Raw genomic sequence first — 22,028 nt, 5'->3', positions numbered from 1 at the left:
AAGTACTGCACTGTAATTGTTTAGTCCCTCTTTTTTAACATGCTCCCGATTATTTGGTTTTTTTTTTGGAATAAAATTTGAACTTTTTCGTTTGGAAGCAAATCGAGATCTTATCCAATTGTAGTAATGCAAAAAGAGGTTAAAGTTTGGATTTTTTTTTTAATCAACATAATGTTGGAAATTCAACGGTGCAGCAGACACGCAACTAAAGTAAAATTGAGAAATAATGATCACACATGGACACTAGAATTTACGTGGTTCGGCTTTTAACTTATATCTATGGGCGAAGAGAAATATTTTACTAATGAAAAAGAGTTATAAGTATTGTCAGTGGCGGACCCAGAAACTAAAATGAGGGGGGGCTTAGTTTAAAATATTTTATTTAACTTAGATTTTTTTAATGTTCACTCGAATACATTTTAAGTCTTATAAACTCAAATTTTATTACTTTTTTTAAATTCTAAATAATAATAGTAATAAATTATTATTTTTAAATGCGTGAAAATATCATTTTTTGAAGTAGTATTTTAAATGCGTGAAAATATTATTTTTTGAAGTAGTTTCCACAAAATATTTAAAAAAATAAAATAATGTGACTAATGAGATTTGAACCAAGGTTTTAAAATCATTAAATAACACTCTTACCATTGAACCACAAGGCTTTTAATATATGAAAAATGTGTCCAAATTGTTTTATCTAACATATTCATAAGGGATTTGGGGTACATTTAAAAGAAAACTTAATGGTCCAGGGGGGGCTGAAGCCCCTCCTGGGCCTTAATTGGGTCCGCCCATGAGTATTGTAATATTTTATCTCACAATCCAAAACTCCAATATACTTAAACTCTCAAAACACTAGAACTAGAACTCAATGTTCTCAACACTCTCAACTTACACCTCTTGGCACTCTCACTAGAATTAGAGAAAACGGGATGAATGAAGAGCGCAAATGAGACCTTTATTTATAGGTCAAGCCATGCCCAAAAAGTCAACAATAGTGGGCACACTACAACAAAAATGTATATTAACGACCCTTTATTTTCGAGGGACCTCAAAATCCCTAGGTCAATAGCCTGATTCTGAGGGACTTTAAAGTTTCGTAGGTAATTAGAGAAAAATGCACATATTATTACCTACGGTAATATTTCCCTCGGAAAAAATAACAAAAATCTCTCGGTAAAGTGAATTTGTTTTGGCGGGTATTATAGCGCCAAAATTTGGAGCAACGACACCATTGTGCCCTAGGAAATAGAAATTTTTTTATTTTTTTATTTTTGATTTTAATATCGAACGATGACACCCATATCATGCTTTAGCTCACCACTTTGTGATTCCCCCCAACATCCACGAGTAAACATTTTGCAATTGTTTAAGGAAATCGTCTCCAAATTGAGGTAAAGAAAGTGAATTATAGAAATGAAATTCTTGACCTCCATCAAAATCCCTTAATTTGCTCCGATGAGAATGATGAAAATATACCATCAATTTCGTAGATCGACGGTGGCGGAGTTCCGATGGTTTTGTTGCAAATCATGTCGGGTCTGAGCGATTTAAAGAACTGCCAGAAGTTGGGATTGCCCAATTAAAGGTAGTGCGTTTGATTTGAAGTCCTAGATGACATCAAGATGCACCTAACGCTATGTAATAAAATCCCATGCCTTTTATTGTAACAATTAATTTTTTGATACTTTCGTAATGCATGTATAGCTTTGATTTAGATGAATTCTAATTGTGATTTGGACTATTTGTATTGTTAATTTTGTTTCTTTCCCCCCTTTTTTCAAACCTACTTGGATGAATTCGAGGGCTAATTCTTCTTCTCCTCCCATTATTGTTGCTTTAGTTTCTGCTATCAAGAGAGCTGCCGTCTCTGTTCCTTATACGGCTGGATCATCACCTCCTGGTGACAGGTTAGTTTTTAAACATCCAAAATTTATATTTTACATGAAGATTTTGTTTGTTTGTAGCTTGGATAATAAAAATTAAATTTTATTTTCAAAGACTGCAGGAGTTCTAGGCTTAATTGAGAGGAAAAACTTTATCTCGGTTATCGATAATGAGCCCATAGAAATCAAGCTCTTGATTTCTCTGATATTCTGGTTTCAACATCTTTTGTGATTTTTCTTATTTTGATATTTTTTCAATTTTTTATATTCAGATTATGACCATCATTAGTTTGATAGCTTCTAGTGTATAATAGGATATTTTGAAGTTGTAAAATCCTATTGTTATTAGGGATGGTAATTTGGGGGGAGGGGAGGATCGACATTTTCATTTCCATCCCCGATTCTACTTATGTCCCCATACCCTCCTTGTCCCTGTCGTAATTACTTGAGGGGAGGGGATGTGGATTTCTGAGGATACCCAATCCCTGAAACTGATACTTACACTAGGAAGATATATGTTACATTCGCGCTCATTTCATTGGGATAATGCCATATGAATTGAATGTGCGCACGTGGTTTATTGAATATAAGCTGAAAGTTTGATTACTTATTGATTCATTTTAATGGTTTATGACTGAAGTACATGTAATTTGGCTTTAAATTCTATTTAAACTAGTTAGAACTGTTGACTAGCTTTTGAAGTTTATATTTAAAAACTCTGTTTTTGGACTAATTTTGCTGGCAATTCCCAGTAAACTTTAGCAAGATAAATATGGGAAACAATTATTACAGTGGCCTATTGTTGAAATTGAGAAACTTTGCATTAACTAAGTAAAATGTTCAAGCAAATTGCTGAGGATTCGTGATTGAAGTTTCAAATGTTACTTCTGTTCAGGTTAAGTTCATGTTTAATTCAAGTATATGACATTAAATTATTATGGCCTTATCCCTTGTTACAGAGATAAAGTGAATTTCAAGAAGGCGTTCAACTTTCTAATATTAATCACTGACGCAAAGGTGAGATGTCAATCTATATTGTTTTATTTCCTTCTTTTCTTTTTCAATTTTTTTTTAAGTTAGTTCTTTTACGTTTTAAGCAAACATAAATGTAACGAAGTTTTTGCAGGCTAAAAGTGTTGCATACTTCTTCCTCCGTTTGGCCTAATTAATATATGTAAAATATATAGCCAGATGGGGTTTTGACATATACATTTCTTGAACATGTTAAAAGCTGCATATGGTAATTTTAGTTTGTTTATTTTGCTCCATATTTTAGCCAAATGAAGATGTATGTGCCTGAAATGTCCTTAAACTTGACGCAGATAAATGACTTAAAAATTTTATTGATGGTTAAAGTTTATGCATGTAGATTTTTTTAAGGCAGATTGAGGACTCTACACTTGTATCAAGGAGCACGTTTGTAGAAATTAAAGGTATGTGTGCTGGACAATTATTGTTACATATTCTGGTCATGTGTATTTATCATAGTTAAAAATCATATTTTGCATAGTTCATTAACTATTTTATGATCTCATGCATCAAAATAGAATCCAGATTCACTCATGAATTAGTTTGACAGTGCCTCTACAGAGGATTTGACTTAAGTAAATTTGGAGTAATCGAAGAGGATTTAACTTAAGAAAATTTGGAGTAATCGAACATGATTGATACACATTTAGAATAGTTTATTACCGTTGCTATGGAAAATTGTGAAATTCCCTATGCTTGCTTGATAATTGTTATACGCTAAAAGAGTACTAGCATACTATTAATATAGTTTTCAATTATGTTGATAACTAAATACTATCAACATGGTTTCCAATAATGCAGGATCTTATTGTAGATTATGAAGATGAGGAACAAATTGCAAAGTGATGAGCAGAATATTTGATGGAATATTTGAGAAGTAAGAATGTATAATCCAACTTCTTGAAGTGTAAGACCAAATGAAGATGAATAATCATTTTATGTATATGAAGTTGAACAATGAATGAATTACATTTATCTTTGTTACATGTGCTGGATTATTATTTTGATAATGAACTTATTAGATTTCTTTTAGTAATTGTTTTAATTTTATTACACTTTGATTGTATAATTCATGTACAAATTGATTAACGTAATGGCAAAAAAATTCTATATTTCCAAGGGACTATCCAATATTCCGAGGGTTCAAAATATGGTTGGAGTCTCCTTTTTGCAAGGGTTACAAATTTTTACGGACGGATATATTCCATTGGAAATATGCCGTTACCGGGAAAATATGTCCCGAGGCAATATTTTTATTCATCGTTTGAATAAAAATTCCGACGGAAGTATTTGCTCTCTGTGAGGGATATTTCCCTCTGTAATAATCCATTTTTCTGAGGCACTGTGGGAATTACAGTATTCACGACAGGCGTTTTCACGACGGACTTTGATGGACATTTTCCCTTGGTAATATGTATTACCGAAGGAATTTTTATATTTATCAACGGATTATGTCCCTCGCTAATACATGTTTTTGTTGTAGTGGCATTAAAATAATATAAATTTCTACTCAACTTTTCCACTTTGGTGGCAAGTCAAAAGTTGATTTCTCTCACTTACCTTTGTTTCCCATTTACTTAACAACTTTATATCAAGAGTCAAAAAGTTGCATACTAGTCACATGCAATTGTTTGCCACATGCATGCACATGTTCAACAATTCTCCCACATGGAGACTTAATTAAGGACCAATCATGTCTCCACACCATCCTTTTTTTCTTCGTCATTGTTATGTTGCTTACGTCTCTGATAGGCCACAAGAGGATCTACTCTATACAAACTTATCAGCATTAATTAGCTTGGTTAAAACAACTGTTAGGCTCTCCTTGGTATAGATTTTCTGTAAATACACACTTTTGTCATCCGTTACTTCTTGAACGAAGTGGTATTGTACCCATATGTGCTTTGTCCTGAAATGAAAGGCTGGATTCCTTGCAATGTGTAAGGCGCTTTGACTATCACAAAATACATGAATTTTCCCTTATATGTGCTCGAGCTCCTCCAATAACCTCTGTATCTAACTAGCTTCCTTGCAATCTTATGTTGCTGCCATGTATTCTGCTTATGTTGTAAATAAAGCCACAACAGTCTGCAATTTTAAAACCCAGCTTACATCTCCTCCTACAAGTGTAACACATAGCTAGTAGCAGATTTCGTTTTATCAAGGTCTTCTGCAAAATTTGAATCCACATAGCCCCTGACAATAAACTCTGATCCTCTATAACATACTGTGACATCTGAGGATCCTCTGATGTATCTCATAATTCTCTTTACAGTTTTCTAATGCTCTCCACCTGGATTCGTCATATACCTACTAACCACTCCCACTGTTTGTGCAATATCTGAACTAGTGCATATAATAGCGAACATCAAACTTCCCACTGCTGATGCATACGGTACTCGAGACATCTCTTTCCTCTCTCCTTCATTGTTAGGACAGAAACTTGAGGATAACTTGAAATTAACAGGAAGTGTGGTAGAAATTGGCTTACAATCTTGCATGTTGAAGAATTGCAAGATTTTCTTTAAGTAATTCTTCTAAGAAAGCCAAATCTTCCTATTATGTCTGTCTCGATGAATTTGCATCCCTACAATCTTGTTTGCTAGTCCCAAGTCTTTTATTTCAAACTCTCTAGCCAATTGTGCCTTTAATTCTTGGACTCGATCTTTGTTAGGGCCTGCTACTAACATGTCATCCACATATAACAGCAAAATGATAAAATCATTACTCTCACACCTCTTGTAGTATACACAATGGTCTGAACTGAGTCTGTTGTATTTAAGACTCATGATGAAGGAATCAAATCTCTAATGCCAATACCTCAGCGTCTGTTTCAGACCGTATAGAGATTTGTTCAATTTGCAAACCAAGTTCTCCTTGAATGTTTCAGCAAAACCTTTTGGTTAGAGCATATAAATATCTTCTTTAAGTTCTCCATGAAAAAATGTAGTTTTCACATTTATCTACTCTAGATGTAGATCAAATATAGCACACATTGCCAAGATTATTTTAACTGTTGTAAGTTGAACTACTGGAGAAAATATCTCGTTGAAGTCAAAACAGAGCATATCATTTTACCACCAATTTTTCACAATACCTCTCTACTTGATCATTGCCATTATTATTTGATCTTGTAGACCCATTTGTTACTAATGGCTTTTCTACCATATGGTAGTAGTACAAGTTTCCATGTCTTATTCTTGTGTAGGGATTCAATTTCTTCTTACATTGTTATCATACACAAAGAAACATCCAAGCTATTTAAAGTTTCATGGAAAGTTGATGGCTTTCAATCCTTTGTTAGAAGACAGTATGCAACATTGATCTCTATAACATACTATGAGTGTCATACCAGTGGTGGTCTCTCTCGAGTTAATCGACGAACTTCTATTGCCTCGGACTCGACTAGTTCTTGTTTCTCAAGCTCTGGTGCTGCTTCAGAAGAATCTGAATCTTCTTTTTCCAGATTATTTTCCACATATACCAGTACAGTCTCTGACTTTTCTTTTATAGTGCTATCATCCCCATCTTTTCTTTGTAGTTGATATTTTACAAAAATAACATCCCTGCTAATGACAATCTTGTGGGCACTAGGATCCCACAGATGATACCCTTTCACTCCATCAGCATATCTCAAGAAGATACATCTCCTGGATTTTGGACCAGCTTTGTTCTTTCTTGGACATTGTACATCACGTACACAGGACATCCAAATGCATGTAAATAACAATAATCAGTTGGCTTCCCAGTCCACATCTCTATCGGTGTCTTCAACCTAATTGTTGTAGATGACGATCGATTCACCACATAATAGGCGGTTCTGGCTGCTTCTGCCCAAAATGAGTTTGGTAGACCAGCAGTCCTCAACATGGCTCTTATCTTTTATGTAAGAGTTCTATTCATCCGCTCAACCATTTTTTTCTATTGAGGAGTGTATGCCATTATGAACTGTCTCTGAATACCTTCTTTCCTATAATATGTAAGAGACTCGTTGTCTGTATACTTTCCACCATTATCTGTCCTCAAACACTTGATCGTTTTCCCGAATTCAAGTTCTACCCGTGCTTTGTACTCCTTGAACACTAGAAATACATCTGAATTTTTCTTGATTGGATACACCCAATATTTCCTGGAATAATCATCAATAAAAGTCAACATGTACTTTGCACCTCTTAGGGACTTATCTGGCAATTCTCAAACATCTGAATGAACCAAGTTTAGAATGCATTTACTTCTGGCGTCAGACCTACTAAACTTCAATCTATATTGCTTACTTGTAATACAGTGCTCGCAAAACGGTAAGTTCACCGATTTGAGCCCTAGAAGCAATTTTCATCCATAGAGAATCTTCAAACCTTGTTTCGACATGTGGCCAAGTTTGAGATGCCACATCATCGTTGATTTTTCTCCATTTGATGTAACACACGCATTAACTTCCTGTAGTGTTTCCCCTTTAAGCATGATTAGATTGGCATTGATATTTTCCGCCTTCATTAATACAAGCACAACTTTGACAATCTTTATGATTTCATTTTCCACGTGAATCTTGCAGCCAAGACTATCTATTTGTCCTAAAGACAATAAATTTTTCTTAAGGTGTTTAACATGTCATACCTTCTGAATAGTGCGAATTGTATCATTAAACATTTTTATTTTGACAGTACCAACACTAGTGATCTCCAAGACATGGTAATCACTATATATACAGATCCTCTTGAAATAGGTTCATATTTGTGGAACTATTCTCTCCGAGAGGTAATGTGCTAGGTAGCTGCTGAGTCTATAAGCCAGACGTCATATAATTATTTTCTGCCTTCTGCAACCATTGCTCCCTTGCTGTATAAAACGTCGCTATCATCTAAGGTACTTGCTACACACCCTTGAATATTTTATTACTCAGGATCTTTACCATCTCTTCTCTTCTGGTTACTCCAATACTCTTTCTTGACATACCCCATTTTGCCACACTTTGTAACATTTAATCTTCTTCTTACTTCTTAACTTTGATCTACCATGATTATGACTCCCATCGGGACCACATTCTGCTGATCTCCCTCTCACCATCGTTAGCGCTTCCGCTTACAGCGAACTTGCTTACATGTCTTCCTTATTCTTGCGCCTACTCTCTTCTTTCTAATACAGAGGCTGCAACATCATCAAAGACTAGGTACTCTGTGAGGATATTATTCGTCAGGTTGATAATGAGTTGATCATATAGACTTTGAAGTAAAAGCTCTACACGTTCAATTTCCTCTATTTTATACCCCAACGTCGTAAGTGCTAAAAATAGAGTTTTCAGAGTGCTGATATGGTCGGTTACCATTATGGTTTCCGCCATTCGAAGAGTATAAAGTCTTCTCTTCGAGAAAATTTTGTTGTATAGTGACTTAAACTCGTATAGTTTTGTGAGAGTATCCCAAATACCCTTTGCTGTCTTTTCTTCCGCCACATTGGATAACACCCTATTTATAAGTGCCAGGTGTAGATCAGCAATTGTATTGTCATCTATCTCAATCTACTTGTCATCAGTGATTTCTGCCGGCCTTTCTCCAATTGCTTTTAAGTAATTATTTTCCCTCAAGATTGCTCATATTTTCATTTTCCACAACGAGAAATTGCTCTTGTTGAACTTTTCAATCTCAAACTTTGCTACCATTTTGTTAATATTGTACACAAATTAGTGTACCTTCTTGAATAGTTATGAGTAATCACAAGTGTGAAAATGCACATTAGGAAAGAGGAAAGACTGGAGGGGTCACAGCGGTCCCACTTAAAATCATACTCCTTAGGCTCTTATTGCCTTTGTGACAGAACTTTCCTAGACATGTACAAGCCCACACAATTACTTCCACTCATACCATTATTCCCTGCTTTGCACCGCAGAATTATTGGATCGCTTCTATTGTTCTACGTGAATAGTTTAGTATACGTGAATAGTATCGTATGCGTGAATAGTACCATATACGTGAACAGTATCTGACTCCACAAATGCAACCAAAGGCTCTGATACCACTTTCTGGAAATTCGGCAATGTAGCAGATATGCAATTAAAGTGAAATTGAGAAATAATGATTACACATAGACACCAGAATTTACGTTGTTCGACTTTTAGCCTACATCCACGGGTGAAGACAGAAGGAAATATTTTTCTAGTGAAAATGAGTTATAAGTATTGTAGTATTTTGTCTCACAGCCCACAACTTCAATACACTCAAACTCTCAAAACACTAGAACTAGAACTCAAAGCTCTTAACACTCTCAACTTACACCTCTTGGTACTCTCACTAGAATTAGAGAAAATGAGATGAATGAAGAGGGCAAATGAGGCCTCTATTTGTAGGCCAAGCCATGTCCAAAAAATCAACAATGGTGGGCATTAAAATAATATAAATTTCTACTCAACTTTTCCACTTTGGTGCCAAAGTCAAAAGTTGATTCCTCGCACTTACCTTTGTTTCCCACTTACTCAACAACTTTTTACTAAGAGTCAAAAAGTTGCATGCCAGTCACATGCAATTGTTTGCCATAAAAGTCAAAAGTTGATTCCTCGCACTTACCTTTGTTTCCCACTTACTCAACAACTTTATACTAAGAGTCAAAAAGTTGCATGCCAGTCACATGCATTGTTTACCATAAAAGTCAAAAGTTGATTCCTTGCACTTACCTTTGTTTCCCACTTACTCAACAACTTTATGCTAAGAGTCAAAAAATTGCATGCTAGTCACATGCAATTGTTTGCCATAAAGAAATGTTTGCCACATGCATGCACATGTTCAACAATCACATGTTCAACACATAACACAAAAATTTTATAACGAAACATTAACATTAAAACCTTGTTCATCAAGAACAGAACAAAATAGAGTAAAGATAAGCAGCAAAAATATAAACATGAGGGTTGGATTCAATGCTCTTCGACAGCCCAAGCCAAGCAGATGAATGAATTCATTGCATCTCTGTAGGCTTCTTCTTGGTCGTTGTCTTGGATGATTCTTGAATCGTCGACAAATTCTCAAATTACTAGGTTCGAAATCAGATTGGAATGGAAAAATTCCTTGATCATAGTGGCCATTCTTCAACTTTACAGCATCAAAACTTCCATCCGTAAACTTGTAAAAATATACCCTGTCATAATAACTTCTTACCAGAGCATTTTCAGCATTATAAAGAGCTTCGGGACTAACAAAACGTTCCTCAATTTGAAGCGGTTTAGTACTCACTGTATGTTTCTTATTCCATAGCTTTTTGCCAAAATAATCTTCCATCACCCACAACTCAAAGCAATCCTCTCTTCCTCTTTCCTTACGGAGGCAGGCAAGTTTTCCTTGATACCCCGCTAGCTGCAAATAGTAGCTTTTATTATTAACTGCATCAGGCACCGATAACATTGTCCATGTTTCATCATCTGCATTGAATGCCAAAATATTTTTCTCCGAAGTCAGCCAGTGAAATGCACCGCATGCTGAAATTGCTGGCTTGCTCGTCAATACTTCATCATATGGCAAGTACATCTCTTCCAGTTGCCTCCAAGCCCATCTTTCAGAATCAAAAACCTCACAGCAAAAGCAATGTTCGTATGCATGCTTTCGATTAAGATTTCGAAGGTGGCTTGGTTCTGATAACCGAATTATCTTGTATCGCAAAGGATCTAATCTAAGTACCATCATAGCCACATTTCGAGCGAAGTATCGAGTCTTTGGATTAGGTATTTGTTGCCACTCCTTAGTGGTAGGCTTGCACACATAATATTCAGGAATCCGATGACATTTAGGTCTGCTATTCAGACAAAGCAATAGACCTTGATTAGTGCAGGCCAAAATTCGAGCACAGCCAGGCAAGAATCTGAGTGACACAATATTAGGAATATTGTTATCCGTTGAGACAAACTCAGCAGGATGCTTGTGTGACATCATAGAAGCCAGAAGAAACCCGGAGATGGTTCTTGTTCTCTGACAGTGAAGATGCATGAAATAAGATCGGTAAGTGAGATCATTGCATTCTTTTGAAGCAAGCCTGCATCTTCCAACTGTTTGCAATGTTGCTCGGGACAAAATCTCCGAAAGTATATCCGTTCCAATGCTTTGATGTACCATATTTATTATGCCCAAACAATGACCTGACCTGGGTTTTGTTTTGCTGTTTTAGGGTTTTGGTAACAAGCAGCTAGCGAATATAATGAGGCTGGGATTTATTTTTGCTTTCCTTTTTCGATGATCGTGTTGATATAAATAAGGGGCTTTACTTTGTCTACAAAATTTAGGAAAAGGAAATTCTATTCTGACTTGGATATACCCGAGTCCTTATTTGTGTAGGAAAAGGTCATAACAACACATAATCCTTATTTGTGTAGGAAAGTAATAGTTTTTTTTTTTTTTATTACTTCAGTCACTTGAAAAATCAATCTTTTAAAGATTTCTGAAAGAGTTTTGTGGAGAGAAATAATATCCAGGGCTCTGAAAAAATACTCGCTTTTAGAGAATAAATGAAATAGTTAAATTCTACAATTTTTTTTTAAAAAAATTAAAGAAATTAAAGGCTGACAGAAGATTACACAACGAAGTAGATCTGTTGTGTACTAAATCATACTTTTCTGTCTAAAAATCATTGTTCTTTTTTTCTTTTTTTTCTTTTTTTTTTAATAATTATAATTTAATGGCAACTTAATTCCCTCCGCACCCATAATTTTACTGAGAGATTTTAATAACTGAACTAAAACTTATCTTCTTAAATTTTATAATAAATAGGTAACCATATATATATATATATATATATATGATCTAATCAAATTAATCACATCTCGGGCTTTAAAGAAAAAGGAAAAAAGAATCAAACGAATCTCACAGCCAAGATTGCATTAGAGGAAGACAGAAGCTTTACACAATTAGGACGGGCTTATTATACAGTACACGGTGCTGTAAATTGCCACCTTTCACAGAAACTAATTAATTTCAGTTACAGAAACAATAAGCTTCCGCATAATCCAGAGTACAAACAATTAAATCTCACTGGTTAGCAAGACAATATATCCGATCTTTAGAAAGGAATTAATATTAACATTAATATTATTCATCAACAAAAACTGATTCCCGGAGATATTAATGTTAATATTAATCAACTAGACAGAAGTAGTATTAATATTCATCAACCAATGGATACTTTTGAAAGTAGGTATCCATTGGTTGATAAACTTATTCTTAGCTTGTCATTTCTGATTATTATAAGTACTGTAAAACCTCGATAAATTAAAAAAAATCCTGACCTGACTTATGACCATCATGTGGCTAAATTGATAAGATAATATACATTATAAAAAAAAAAATTAAGCAACGTGAATAAGATAATTCATAATTTATACGCTGTTTTATGCAGTTCAATTCCTATGCTAATAAGCCGTGATATTGTGCAGCTGTAGCAATACAAATGGATGTTGAAGCTTCCTTTTTTTTTTCCTTAAATGAAAATTGGGCGATAAATTAATATAACACAACATTTGAAGAACCACTACCCTGACTTGCTAAATCCAATTGCTTTTTTATCAAATAAAGGAAGAATTATAAATTGCAAAGAGTGTACAGAATTATTAAGAGAACGAAAGGAGAAAGTCAATGGGATTCTGAATAAAGTTAATGCTCATGATTATATTCAGGCAGCAAAATGATCATCCAGAAGAGAAGGCCATAGCAAATAGTGGCTAAAGAAAGTTTGTAATAGATTACCCTTCAAAACATTGAGAGCTTATTGTTGAAGCAATGAACTTCTCTTTTTCAAATCTTATTTATACAATTTTTGGCTCCAAAATCAGTTATGGTTTTGATGACGTGGAAGCTAAAGCTCAACAAGATTAGATTTTGTTACCCGAAATCTTATACACTGAAATCTCGATAAGTAAATGTTAAATAAATTAATAATTTGATTAAACAATAAAATTCTTGGTCCCGATTGGATCAGTGCACCTAAATTAATAATTTTGCTAAATGCATAAGAAAATAATTCTTTTTTAATCTTTTAGACCCAATCTTGTAAACTTCATCTCAGGTCTTTCATAATAGAATTTTGGGATGACTCCATGTCAAACGAGAAGTGATCCTCAAACAATAGCCTGATACTCTGAAATACAATTTCAATGTCTTGTTCTAACAGTCTCGTGAGCTATTGTCATTAGCAGGTTGCTTTGGTCCAAATTTGGATCACTTGATGTAATCTAATGGGAAACATACATACCGCGGTAACAAATACACTTGCTCCGACAATGTAATGAATTTATAATCCATAAAGATATGATTAAAGGTTTACATAAACAAGTCCTCCTCTTGGTAAAGCATCTTATTTTCACATTGAAGCCTTTGATTGATTCTCTCCAACTGGGGCTTTATGTTAACTTAAAGCCTTTGAAAAATTGGACCTAGAAAAAAGTGTACAGGAAAAAAGGTGCTTCTGGTATTTTTTAGGACTTTGGGGTGAGGCAAATTATATAAATGATAGATTGTTTCAACAATTGGCCAAAATTAACCTAAATTTAGACCAGCGGCAAACAGTTGTCAGATTTTTGTGAATGGTAAAATAGATTTAGCCCTAAAATAATAAATTGGGTATGAGAGTTGTTAAAAACTCAAGCGGGAATCCATTTTCATAACTATTATTTTTATCTTAATTAATGAATCTAATCCCTTAATTAAAATAAAAAATAAATTATTTTGTATCAAGTAATTTATCTAATTAATAGTATGAATATTCAAATCATAATATAGACTTGATATCTAATAATTTATACTAGTAGAAAAAAAAAAGAGTTCATAATTAATCTAAATTAATATAAGTATATTTAGATTTCTTCTTAATGATCTTGAATAAAACAAAAAAAAAATCTTTTTAATTATGAGTCAAACGTTCCAAGAGACGATTCAAATAAAATAATAATAATAATAATATTCTAAAAGATATCATGGGCTGAGGCCATAATAAGCACTGGGCCGAATACGTTTCTCTTGTTGTGCCGGTGCAGCCTCTGGCAAAAGAAGTTTCATGCCGCGATTAGAACGGTGTCGTTTCAGCTGGAACAACCGTCAATAAATCATCGGCAGAAGCTGACAGAGACTGGGACTCTCCTTAATTAGAGGGGAGAGAGAAAGAAAAAAAATGGAATTAAGCAGCAGCTTGGACTCTTCGCAATTCCAGCACACTCCATATTACTGGTACGGTTTTGATTCAAAATTCAATGTATTTATCACATTAATGAAAATAAATAAATAATTAATTAGTTAGTTAGTAATTTTTCTTTTAAAAAAAAATTGTGATTATTGTTTGTTCAATTACATCCAGTGAGGAGAATGTTTACTTGCTCTGCAAGAAATTGTGCGCCAATGGAACAGCTGAGGCCGACGGATCCGATCTGTTTGTAGTGTTCATTTCTAATGAAAAGAAACAGGCATGTAGGTTTTCTTTTCCTTCTATCAATTTTAGGTTTCTTTTGAGTTGATCAAGATAAAAAGGCATCAATTCATTTTTTTCTTTCAAATTATTTATGAACTTGAGCCACTTGTCTTTAATTGAAGTGTTGATCATAAGATGATAATTACAAGCTGAATTACTACTACTACTATTATTATTATTATTGTTTTAGAAAATTTTTGTATAATTGTTTACTTGCTAAGTACATGGTTCTGGCAATTTCCTGGGTTCAAAAAGAACTGGGAAAAAGGTATCTCTGTGTTGGGAATTAGTCATGTTATGTAGGGTTTAGTATAAGATTGTTCTTATTTTTTGTTTATTAATATATTTATTTTTCTTAATGATTATATTCTAGATTCCACTGTGGCATCAAAAGGCCAGCCAGAGGGCAGATGGTGTGGTTCTCTGGGATTATCATGTCATTTGCGTTCAGGTGAAAGCTAAATATTTTATGCAGCGAGTTAGTTGATATGGTACTTTTACTTTTTCGGGTGATGCAGAATGATTACTAATGATTATTTTGCATTTCATCTATGGCATTGAATTTACAGAGGAAAAAAGGTGGTGACTCTCCTTGTTTGGTGTGGGATTTGGATTCAAGTCTTCCATTTCCTTCTCCTTTAGCTCCCTATGTGTCAGAAACCATCCAACCATCTTTTCAGCTCTTTTCCGAGTATCAGAGGTAATGTATTTTCTACAGCACTTTTTTTTTTTGGCTAATGTATTCATGCTGAGTTTGCTGGAGGGTGTAGACCTGAATGGTAGCTATATCTTTTACTTGTAGAGAAGTTTTGAGCACCTGCATCTGACAGAATCTTTGCTTTTAATTGTGTGTTATAGATGAAATCATAAATTGAAACATCTTGCCTATCCTTCTGCTGCTCCTCAAAAATTTAGCATAACAAAATCTGTAACTATAAGAACCCATTTTCCAATCTAGCTGTAATTCTTTGAGAACAACCTTGTAGCCCATTAGAGAATTTATCAGTTACTTATTTTAACTGATCATTAGAGAAGACTACCGTGCTACTACTTGGGAGAGTCCCACAAGAATCATTACATCTCTCATTCTTAGCTTGTTTGACATACTTCATTTGATGGTTGAGGCGGCTGTTGAATATTTTAAGTGAATCATGCACTGAGCTCCATTTCTTTTTTGGGTAAATAATATTACTTTCTTAAATTTACTAGTCTATTTGATTTTCATTATCATTAGAATATTTATGTGTACCAGTTGGTTCAATTGGTAGAATATCTTGGGGTGTTAATAGAGGTCTGAGACCAATCCTCACATCATCAGGGATGGGCAGGGGTTAATTTACGTTAATGTAATATTTAAAAGATCTTTATGTTTGCAATATTGAATTTGCTGTTTTTATTTATTTACTATAATTTTTTATAGTTATCGTGCACTGCACCCCATCCTGCCCCAAATTATACTCTGCGAACATTCTCATGAAGCTGTAATATTATTTCTGCCAAACGCTATTTATTTCACAATTATCAATGTGACTTTGTACCATTCTCAGACAGACCCTCTGGTTCTATCATTCAGTGATAATTTAGTTCTCTCATCTGTGTAGATAGCTCAATATTTCACTTGTTGATCAATATAGGCATAGTCTAAAATCTAAGGATCAGATTATAAGATTTTCATCGAAGGACATTTCTTCTTGGCATCAGGTTCTTCCGAATTGTGCATGCTCCAGTATTCCTTCGTTGCTTTGCATCTGATAGAAGGCACATGAAAGATTCTGCTGGGAACTGGATTGCCCAGCCTCCAGCATATGAACCCATAGTTGCTGAAGGTAAACACTATAATCTTATACAAATCTTGCTGTGTGGTTTAAAGCTACTAGTGGTAAGTTTTCAGTTGTGAGATCTGGTGCAAAGTTAATTAACATCCCTAAATCTTGCATACTCCATTTCATCGGATTCACTGTACACAAAGCATTGATTGATATTGACGGTAGCCAGAGCTGCTTCTAAATAAATTATTAAAATTAGACTATTTAAGGCAGAAGTCCCCATGTTAAACATTATCAAGCTGAAGAGCGGTTTGCACCACATACAAGGCATTAGAATCATCATCTTCATCCACATATGAGCTTAAGGGAATCATCCCATTTGGATGGAAATAGTGGGAAATTGGAATAAGAGATATTGGTCAGTTGAATTTGCCCAACTTGAAAGAATTATACATAGAAGGGGAGAAAGCTTGAAAGTTAGTGTCTTTTGTGCTTGCTTGGATTCATTCATCCATATGCAATAGTGAGACTCCCATGTAATTCATGATGGGGATAAATTGATTAAGGGCTAACTGAAAGAATAAAATTTGGAGCCCCTGATTGATTATGAATAAGAAAGATATTTATGGTGGTATTAACCAGTAAAATCCACTGAAGTTTTTCAATCACTAATTTATGGTGGTTTTGACTGGTTAAATCCACAATGTTTTTCAATAACTAAATTTTCCGCTCTTCTCATCCGTCTTCTCCATCCCCGGCCACACATCTGTTTGGCTCTGCGTTAGCTCATTTGATTTTTGTGGTTACTACTGAACTTCTGTGAAGTCATTGGCAGAAGTTTTCTAAATTTGGATTTTATTTTGGTTGTTTCCTGCGTATGATGTGCAGATAAGACTGCGCACAACTTAAATGAGTACAATGAAATCAGGGCTGATGAAGTTTCAGTAAATGTTGAACCTGATCTGATACATGCTGTTTATACTAACAAACTTGGTGTGGTGTTGAGCGAGAACCAACTGGAGGAATTCTTTGCACAAGTTTCTTCATGAACTTTGGGTTTGCTTTCTTTATGATGTGGCTTCACAGCTTCAGTACATATAAACCCGAACTACTTGCTGCAAACCATTGCACAGTGCATTAAACTTTTGTTCATTAAACCAAACTTAATGTAAGGCCAATATATTCTCATTTTTGTATTTGTTTGACTTTGCTACTGCGTGGTTTAATGATCTTGTCTCTTGTGTGTTTCTATTAAAATTTCACACAAGCTCCCAATACAGAATTCCGTGGGATTTAATTATTTTTAGTGAGTGGAATTATTAGCACCCTTTCATTAATCTTTTAAAATCCCTTATTCTTGTAATTACAATAAAGGTAAAAATATAAATCTAACCCACCCTTATGTTTTCTCTCTCAGAAAACTCTTTAGACACCCATACAATCCAAGAAGTTGCAGAGGGTTTGACATGAGTAGGAGAAGAATCTTGCAATGAATTTTACGCATGCATTTATCTTTTGGTTGCCTGCATATCAAAACAAGATTAACAAAATTGGATTCTAAGATAACTAATACAAAGTTTGAGAAGATTGAGCAACAAATCGTGGAAAATAAAGAGATAAAATGAGATGTTGATAGAATACTGTGACACCCTTACAAAGTGGAGTGAAAGTTGTGGGTAGAATTACATGAAACAAGAAGCAAAAATTTCATGTTTATCAATTAACAAAGCTCTTATCACCAATAAATCCGTAGATTGTGGCGGGTTGAGAAAAAAAGTGCTCCTTTTCTAGAATTTCTTGGAGTGAGGAAAACTAGCATTCAGAAAATTAGAAGAACGGCATTTTTACAATTAAAGTGAAAGCAAAAAGAGATTTTTCAGTATTATTTAATGGGGTTTACGCGAAAAAAAGGAGTTTCAAGAGGACTCGCACAAGCAAACACAATCGAGGATACATTTGGCAAGAGTTATGACATGATTTAATTTATTTTTATTAATATTCTACCGCACAAAATATTTAGCAAAAAATAATTTGGCCAATCCTTAGAGCCTCTCTATTAAATACAAAATACCTAAGTCCTTATATTGTTTACTCTTTGAATAAATTATCTAAGGCAATTGCAAATAACGCGCACTGGCTCAAATTAGAGTATTTTGGGTGTAAATTCTTCAGGCAACCAATCGGCAACAGAGCAGTTTTTATCATTGCTGGATGCTGGCTGCAGGATAAAACCCTTCTGAAATTATCATAATCTATCAAAAACTTTGTAGTGCGCAACTCCAGAAAAGAGGACCTCAAAATAGGCCGACAATTCAAGCGTCATCTTCACTATCTGAAAGCAAGAAGTCTTGTATTTGCTCCCTGTAAGTAGGAAAAAAGAAACGGGAGTTATAAATTTTGGAAGGTCATAGGATGCTACATAACTATCATATAAGAGCAATAACATTTATTGCTGATAGCAGTGACTCAGAGATGGATGGAGACCTTTGAGAAACATCTAAAGGTAAAATGGACCTCATATTTGAGTTGCAGTGATGGTTATAAATGTTAATTCTCACCTTAGAAGACTGGAATCACCATTTCTCACATGCTTTGCTCTTGCAACTAATGGCTCAGGTAGAAGTGAATAAAATTTCTCCATTGACGAGGGATCTTTGGGAAATATCTGAAATCGGCAACTTGAGCAACAGGCAGCAACAAAAATATCAGAATTTTTGCAATTGTCATGACTGCTCAAACTTGTCAAGTCTGATTGGTTGAGTGGGCTATAGCACAAAGAACAGAATGACTCCGAGGAAATGGATTCATTTGGCTTGAGATTAAATCTCTTCTGGCGTCTCTGGGATGCTAAAGGAACACTAGAGTCATTTAGTTCTGGAATCTTGTTGAAGTGAAATGGAGTCAGCTTTCCAGCTGTCCGCATAATTGTGCTCTCCCGAGAAGGATTTTCTTCCTGAAAATAAAGATCTATTAGTGGCTTGCAAATTGAATAATTAAGGCTCCAAGACATGAGTAATTTGAAACATGCTAGAAGATAGAATTTGTAACAAGTAAAACTATCTCCAAGCAAATAAACACAACAGGAACTAGATTTATCTCAAATGCCTAAACCAATCCTTTAAAATTCCAAGAAGAAAACAGGAAAACTACTACTACATATCTCGGCAGCAGGACCTCTATGCAAATCGTTTCCATCCATCTTTTTGTTCCACAGAAGCACCAGGCTGCAAATGGAGGCAGCCTCTGCCTGCTTGTGAACCATCCTAATCCTGTATACCAACAGGTCCATTCAAGCAAATAAAAAAGGGAACTCTAATACTCCTCTCTATTTTTCCAGGTAAATGTGCATGATACATGTGAACTCTTCTTTCCTTAAGGTCATTTCACTTAAAAAAGCCACCAAAGACACATTGAATTTATGCCCAGAATCTGCAAATTCCAGAATAAATTTCTACCTGGAGTATTTTCACAAATGATGATACCAAGCCATTGATACCAGAGTGAGTTTGATTAAGTAACTCCACAGTTTTTAGACTGCCCTGCCAAGAGATCAGATCCATCATTCAGCAAGAAACTAGATTATTTCATTCAAAGACATATCAAAACAGAATTCCTCAAAAAGTGTTTAAACAACAAAAGGATAAAAATATAATGATTTAATTTGAATTTAGAAAAAGGATATTCTGCAGAAAAAAAAAAAAAGGATGGCATGGGAATAAACTGATACTGGCAGAAGTTACATACCAGTCAAGTTGGCAAAGCATGTTGAGCTCTTGAGCAAGACAGTCACGAAGTGGAAGCACTACAGGGATCTCCCACCTAGCATCAGCATATTGTATATCTGCGGGTAAAGAATAGCCTCGACCCTGTTAAAGAAAATAGACCAAAACATCACAACTAAGACACGAGAAAAACTAAACTGCAGTTATCAAATGATACCTGCCAATCCAGTTGAAAAAAGGAATAAGTAAAGAACATTTGATGAATAAATGAATCTGCCACAAATCACATTGATTGATTCATTCTTTTGCCTAAAAATTTAATTGTTCTAATGCCACCATTAGCTGACAGTTTTCAGTGGCCTGTCTGCAAACTGCACTAACAATCAAAATCAGCTCAAACTAAATTTTTCCAGTTTTTACAGAATAATGTCTCCTAGACCACCAATATGACTCCACTAAAATAACTATATTCAAGGTGATCACAATTAACAACAGCATAAAAACTTTTTATATTTTTTTCATATGAGAAATATTGTTAATTTATTTCAATGAAAATGAATGTACAAAAAAACAGATAGATTTAAAACACATGATTTTAGTTCTTAAAAAAACATTAAAGATAAATGGTTAAAGAATAACATGGTTCAATTAGAATGGATAAGTCAATGTAATGCATCAAGCATATGGCACATTTTCAATATCAGTACCCTACATCTTACTTGGATATCACAAATAAGTGCCCATCTTGAGAATATTTTTAGATTCCAGCAACAAAATATTGCATATTTGCCATAAAAAATAAATCCTCAGCTTTAATAAATAAAAACAATCAAGATATGACTAACTCATGACAGACCTTCACAGTTGCTGTTATAACATGGCAAGCAATCCTTGATGTGCATAGCCCTAGTAACAGTCTATTGTAACCATTTTCTGAAGCAAACTGCAAGAAAAGGAAACAAGATAAATAATCTTGTACATGCAAGCACATGTTATAGAAGAACCACATCTTGTATGAGTTACCACAACTAGAAACATTACATCTAGTACCAAACCTTTTGCAAAGACAACATCCTTAGCTGCAACAGAAGATCTTCTTTTCCAGTGGCATCACTAACAGAATCCACTAACTTTTTGAATCTCTCCCTTCCATCACACGGATTTGAACAGAAGATACTTTCTATTGGAATGACATGTAACTCTTTTGTTGGCGGGGATAGATTTGATACAATCAATTTAATCTCTTGGATAGCATTGTCAATTTCCGAAGAAGGAACTGGATAATAAGCGGTTTCATCGACGAACACAACTCCGACACCAAATACAGGTAAAGATCTATCTTTACTAGCATCAAAATTCTTCTGCGCTCTCTGCTGCAACTCATGCACAAACTGAAGAGCCACCCTGCAGCAAACCTATGTATGCTTAGCAAATGATTTTTAACAGAGTATAAAAGGACTCGCTTGCTTAACAACATTTTAGTACGCTCACTGAAACATTCAAAACATTTTCAAAAAATGTAAAACAGCACGTGATGTTATTTTCATAACAAGCAATTAAACTACAATTTAATCAATTATCAGAAACAATAAAATAGAATAAGAATTTAACTAATAAATTAATATCTGAAAAAGCAAAAAGAATGAACTTTAACATGAAATAGTAACACTAGCATATACCGGGAACTTGGGCCACCGGAGAAGGCGACGAGAACGTTGTCAGCTGGAGTGATCAAGGCGTTGGAAGCAACAGCCAGACGAAACTTCCCGAACAAATTACTCCTAAAGCAATCCAAGCAATGCTTCCCATCTTCGCCGGCGCCGGGCGTCGGCTCGTTGGCCTTGCACTTTACGCACAGATTTTGCTCATTCGAGTCGCTTATTGTTTCCGTTGCGGGCTTTAAATCTCGTTCGAATTCGTTTTTGTAACAACCGGACTGGCAGCCAGTCGCGGAATTGCACGCCATAGCTTCGATGCTTTGCGTTTTGCTCTTTCAAGTACGTAGTTCAGAACTTAAAATCCAGGCCAGGGTTTTAGCTGAAGCAGAAGGAAGCGCTTAAGAAACTAGTGAGCAATAGCAAATATATTTCTGCCACGCCAAAGACTAGTTATATTAATTACTGATGGGCCGGGCATAGTCGGCACTTGAGCCCAGCCCTTATCGTTGAGGAAAAACTTAAAATCTCTGCCACGTC

The 22,028-nt window shown here is 34.8% G+C and overlaps 3 protein-coding genes and 1 long non-coding RNA gene across 5 annotated transcripts; 2 read left to right on the top strand and 2 right to left on the bottom strand.

The window, feature by feature from the left end:
- Positions 1-1,139: 1,139 nt before the first annotated feature.
- On the top strand, positions 1,140-3,947 carry LOC127899672 (uncharacterized). 2 transcript variants are annotated; one of them, XR_008051587.1, is made up of 6 exons: positions 1,141-1,394; positions 1,494-1,588; positions 1,844-1,910; positions 2,846-2,903; positions 3,256-3,319; positions 3,717-3,947. It is a non-coding gene; the product is annotated as an uncharacterized LOC127899672 (long non-coding RNA). The 2 variants fall into 2 exon arrangements; XR_008051586.1 differs by having other exon boundaries at positions 1,140-1,588.
- Positions 3,948-9,724: 5,777 nt separating this feature from the next.
- On the bottom strand, positions 9,725-11,008 carry LOC112495652 (F-box protein At5g49610-like). Its single transcript, XM_025092350.2, has one exon. The coding sequence runs from the start codon at positions 11,006-11,008 to the stop codon at positions 9,725-9,727; it is 1,284 nt and encodes a 427-aa protein (XP_024948118.2).
- Positions 11,009-13,939: 2,931 nt separating this feature from the next.
- Positions 13,940-17,307, top strand: LOC102615279 (protein N-terminal glutamine amidohydrolase). The gene is made up of 6 exons (XM_006489921.4): positions 13,940-14,107; positions 14,235-14,340; positions 14,719-14,796; positions 14,915-15,045; positions 16,047-16,171; positions 17,000-17,307. The coding sequence occupies exons 1-6, from the start codon at positions 14,052-14,054 to the stop codon at positions 17,158-17,160; spliced, it is 657 nt and encodes a 218-aa protein (XP_006489984.2). The 5' UTR covers positions 13,940-14,051; the 3' UTR covers positions 17,161-17,307.
- Positions 17,308-18,066: 759 nt separating this feature from the next.
- LOC102615560 (cytoplasmic tRNA 2-thiolation protein 2) lies at positions 18,067-21,906 on the bottom strand. The gene is made up of 7 exons (XM_006489922.3): positions 21,513-21,906; positions 20,889-21,237; positions 20,690-20,776; positions 19,856-19,977; positions 19,567-19,645; positions 18,670-19,064; positions 18,067-18,472 (listed from the first exon to the last, which is right to left on the bottom strand). Exons 1-7 carry the CDS (start codon positions 21,797-21,799, stop codon positions 18,424-18,426), a joined length of 1,368 nt encoding a protein of 455 aa, XP_006489985.2. The 5' UTR covers positions 21,800-21,906; the 3' UTR covers positions 18,067-18,423.
- Positions 21,907-22,028: the final 122 nt, after the last annotated feature.

The sequence above is a fragment of the Citrus sinensis genome, chromosome 9, assembly GCF_022201045.2.
Source record: "Citrus sinensis cultivar Valencia sweet orange chromosome 9, DVS_A1.0, whole genome shotgun sequence".
Lineage (NCBI taxonomy): Eukaryota > Viridiplantae > Streptophyta > Magnoliopsida > Sapindales > Rutaceae > Citrus > Citrus sinensis.
This window is presented reverse-complemented; position numbering and strand designations above follow the sequence as displayed.